General features: G+C 35.9%; 1 protein-coding gene across 1 annotated transcript in view; it reads right to left on the bottom strand.

Moving 5' to 3' along the window:
• Positions 1-2,500, bottom strand: part of LOC119594432 (hemicentin-2-like) — a 135,451-nt gene that overhangs the window by 33,474 nt on the left and 99,477 nt on the right. The window contains exon 7 of the mRNA XM_037943496.1: positions 1-89. This exon is cut by the window's left edge and continues 56 nt beyond it. Within this exon, the coding sequence (XP_037799424.1) occupies positions 1-89 (89 nt within the window). The remainder of the gene's footprint in view (positions 90-2,500) is intronic.

A 2,500-nucleotide genomic window follows, 5' to 3' on the forward strand; every position in this document is an offset into this window, starting at 1 on the left:
TCTGCTCGACACGTTAATTTGCTTCCTTCGTCTTGGGGCGTGACGACCAGTTCCAAGGTGCTCGTGGAGACGAGGCCGTCCAGCGAGGTCTGAGGAGGAGAGGGGGAGGGGCTGAGTCGTGGTGGCGGGAACAGCGTTTGGGCGAGACAGGGCGGGGTCGCTTTGTATGGCGCTGCTAATGGCGATAAGGACTTTTATTTTTTATTTTTCTATTTTTTCAGATAACCGTTCTTTAGTCGTTTATTTATTTGGTTACAGCTTCTTTTCGTTAATATTTTTTCTGATGGTTATTGTGCTAACTTATGGTTTTGTTTGTTATTTATTATTACCATCATTGTTATTTTGATGATTCTAAGGTTAAGGACGGGGGTTGATCAAGATAGCGCTACAATGAGAAAACCAAAGGCATCACTATACATGCACGTATAAGAAAAATCTCAAACTATATGAAAAAAGTAAAACAAATATAGCTAGCAAACATCCAACCAAAAGCAAGGGAAACTAAATAATGAAACGAATAAAGAATGAAAAGAGAGATGCATCAGGCGAGATTCCGCTGCAAAGTGAAAGAATGTTCCTTCAGTCAGACTTGCGCGGTATGAAAAAGTTGAAAGTTTTACCCTGAGAAGATGAAGTGTAGAGATCCAGTGAACTCTTGGAAAAAGTTTATTTGACAGTAATTGCGAAGACATCATTTTCAGCCAACAAATAGAACGAAGATAAGACCAATTCAAAGGCTTAAATGTTATCTTGAAAGCAACATAGAGTTAGGTGGGTTTGTATATTTATTATGCTTCTATAAAGCTGATCATTACAACCGTTGTAGGTATGTAAGATTTAGGATGTTGCCATAATCAAAGACACACTTATTGTATAAGTAGATTTAATTTCATCTTTTATGAGACAGATATAAATGTTCTCTTGGATGCATTTCACATTCAGGCAAAAGAACCGAACAAATATTACAAATGTGCAGCGCGTCGAAATGCATGATTTACGAAGCCATCAACTTGCAATCTGAATATAGTGGATATGTACGAACAATGCAAATCTATTGTGTGATATGCCGTATTGCATTTAGTTGCCGTCTGAATCCCGATGCAATGCGATATATAAATGAAACTATAGTAGATAATGCAAGGTGATGTGTAATCAGCCTCAATCATATCGGAATGCAGTACTTTGCTGTGTATTCTAACATTTCTTATTCACGGCACTTACTCTTGGTGTATGATAACCGAGTGCTTTGGCGTCGGCTCATACGACATACGTTAGTTCTAGTCAATGCTTTTAGGGGTATCTGCATATCACATGAAGTTTACTGGTAGTATTATCTGGTTATCTTTTGTTGCGTTTGTATAGCTTTAGATTCCAGCTTCGGTAATTTGCATTTTCTGAATTCCATTGTAGATGTGTGTAAAAGAGAAAGAGAGGGGGAAGATAAAGAGAAAGAAGGAAAGAGGTTGATAAATGTATAGAGACAGAGGCAGATGGATGGACAGATAGATGATTACATAAACAGATAGATAGGCAGATAGACAAATAGACAGATAAATAGGTACATACATCGGTAAATAGATAAATAGGGATACATATAGGTAGGTAGGTAGCTAGCTAGATAATTAGATAGACAGACAGATAGATAGATAATTAGATTGATAGACAAAGAATAAGTCAGAAAGAAGATAGATAAATAGACAGACAGAGAAAGAAAAGAGAAACCTGACCAGAAATATATCGTTCCTCTGATAAATAAGATAGACACGATAAACACCAAACCCGGAATCCATAATAGCAAAGAGTATATCACTGAAAACAAACAGTAAAAAGCCGGAAGATACATTACGAATGATTTATGATATACTTTTTATGACATGGATTGTACTTTTATGCTTTTATGACACATATTTTTTCATACTTTTATGATAGGAAATATATTTTTGTCAGTCTCATTTTATGATACGTCCACATGGTTTACTTTTCTTGATGTTCCGAACGAGTCATGAAGTAAAAGGAAACAAACATAACTGATAAGAACCCCCCTCAAAAAAAAATTAGCGAAGAAGGATTGGAACAGAAAATTTCGAAAAAAATGTCATTACCTAGGATAACTTATGTTATGTTTGAATCATTACTTATAGAACAGAGTGAAGAATACACATGTATTTATTCGTGTGTCACCTGATAAAATAGATGCAGATTTCAGTTAAACGTAAAACAAAAAACACTACAACAACAACAACCTGAACAACAACAGCAGTAGCAACAACCAAAAACGCAGGTACTACATCAAGGTGTGACAACATAATCAGCTCAGAAACGAACCTCATTCTATCAAAAGTAAATAAAGGGACCAGAAGCCACACCATGAAATCATCCTCCCCACATGAAGAAGGAAAAGAATATACTGAATGCCAATGACGATCTTCTTTCATAATGTTAATAATAACAAGGCTCATAACAGTAGCAATGGTGATGATAACAGTAACAGTACTTTTAA

Source organism: Penaeus monodon, chromosome 3 (assembly GCF_015228065.2).
Source record: "Penaeus monodon isolate SGIC_2016 chromosome 3, NSTDA_Pmon_1, whole genome shotgun sequence".
Classification (NCBI taxonomy): Eukaryota; Metazoa; Arthropoda; class Malacostraca; order Decapoda; family Penaeidae; genus Penaeus; species Penaeus monodon.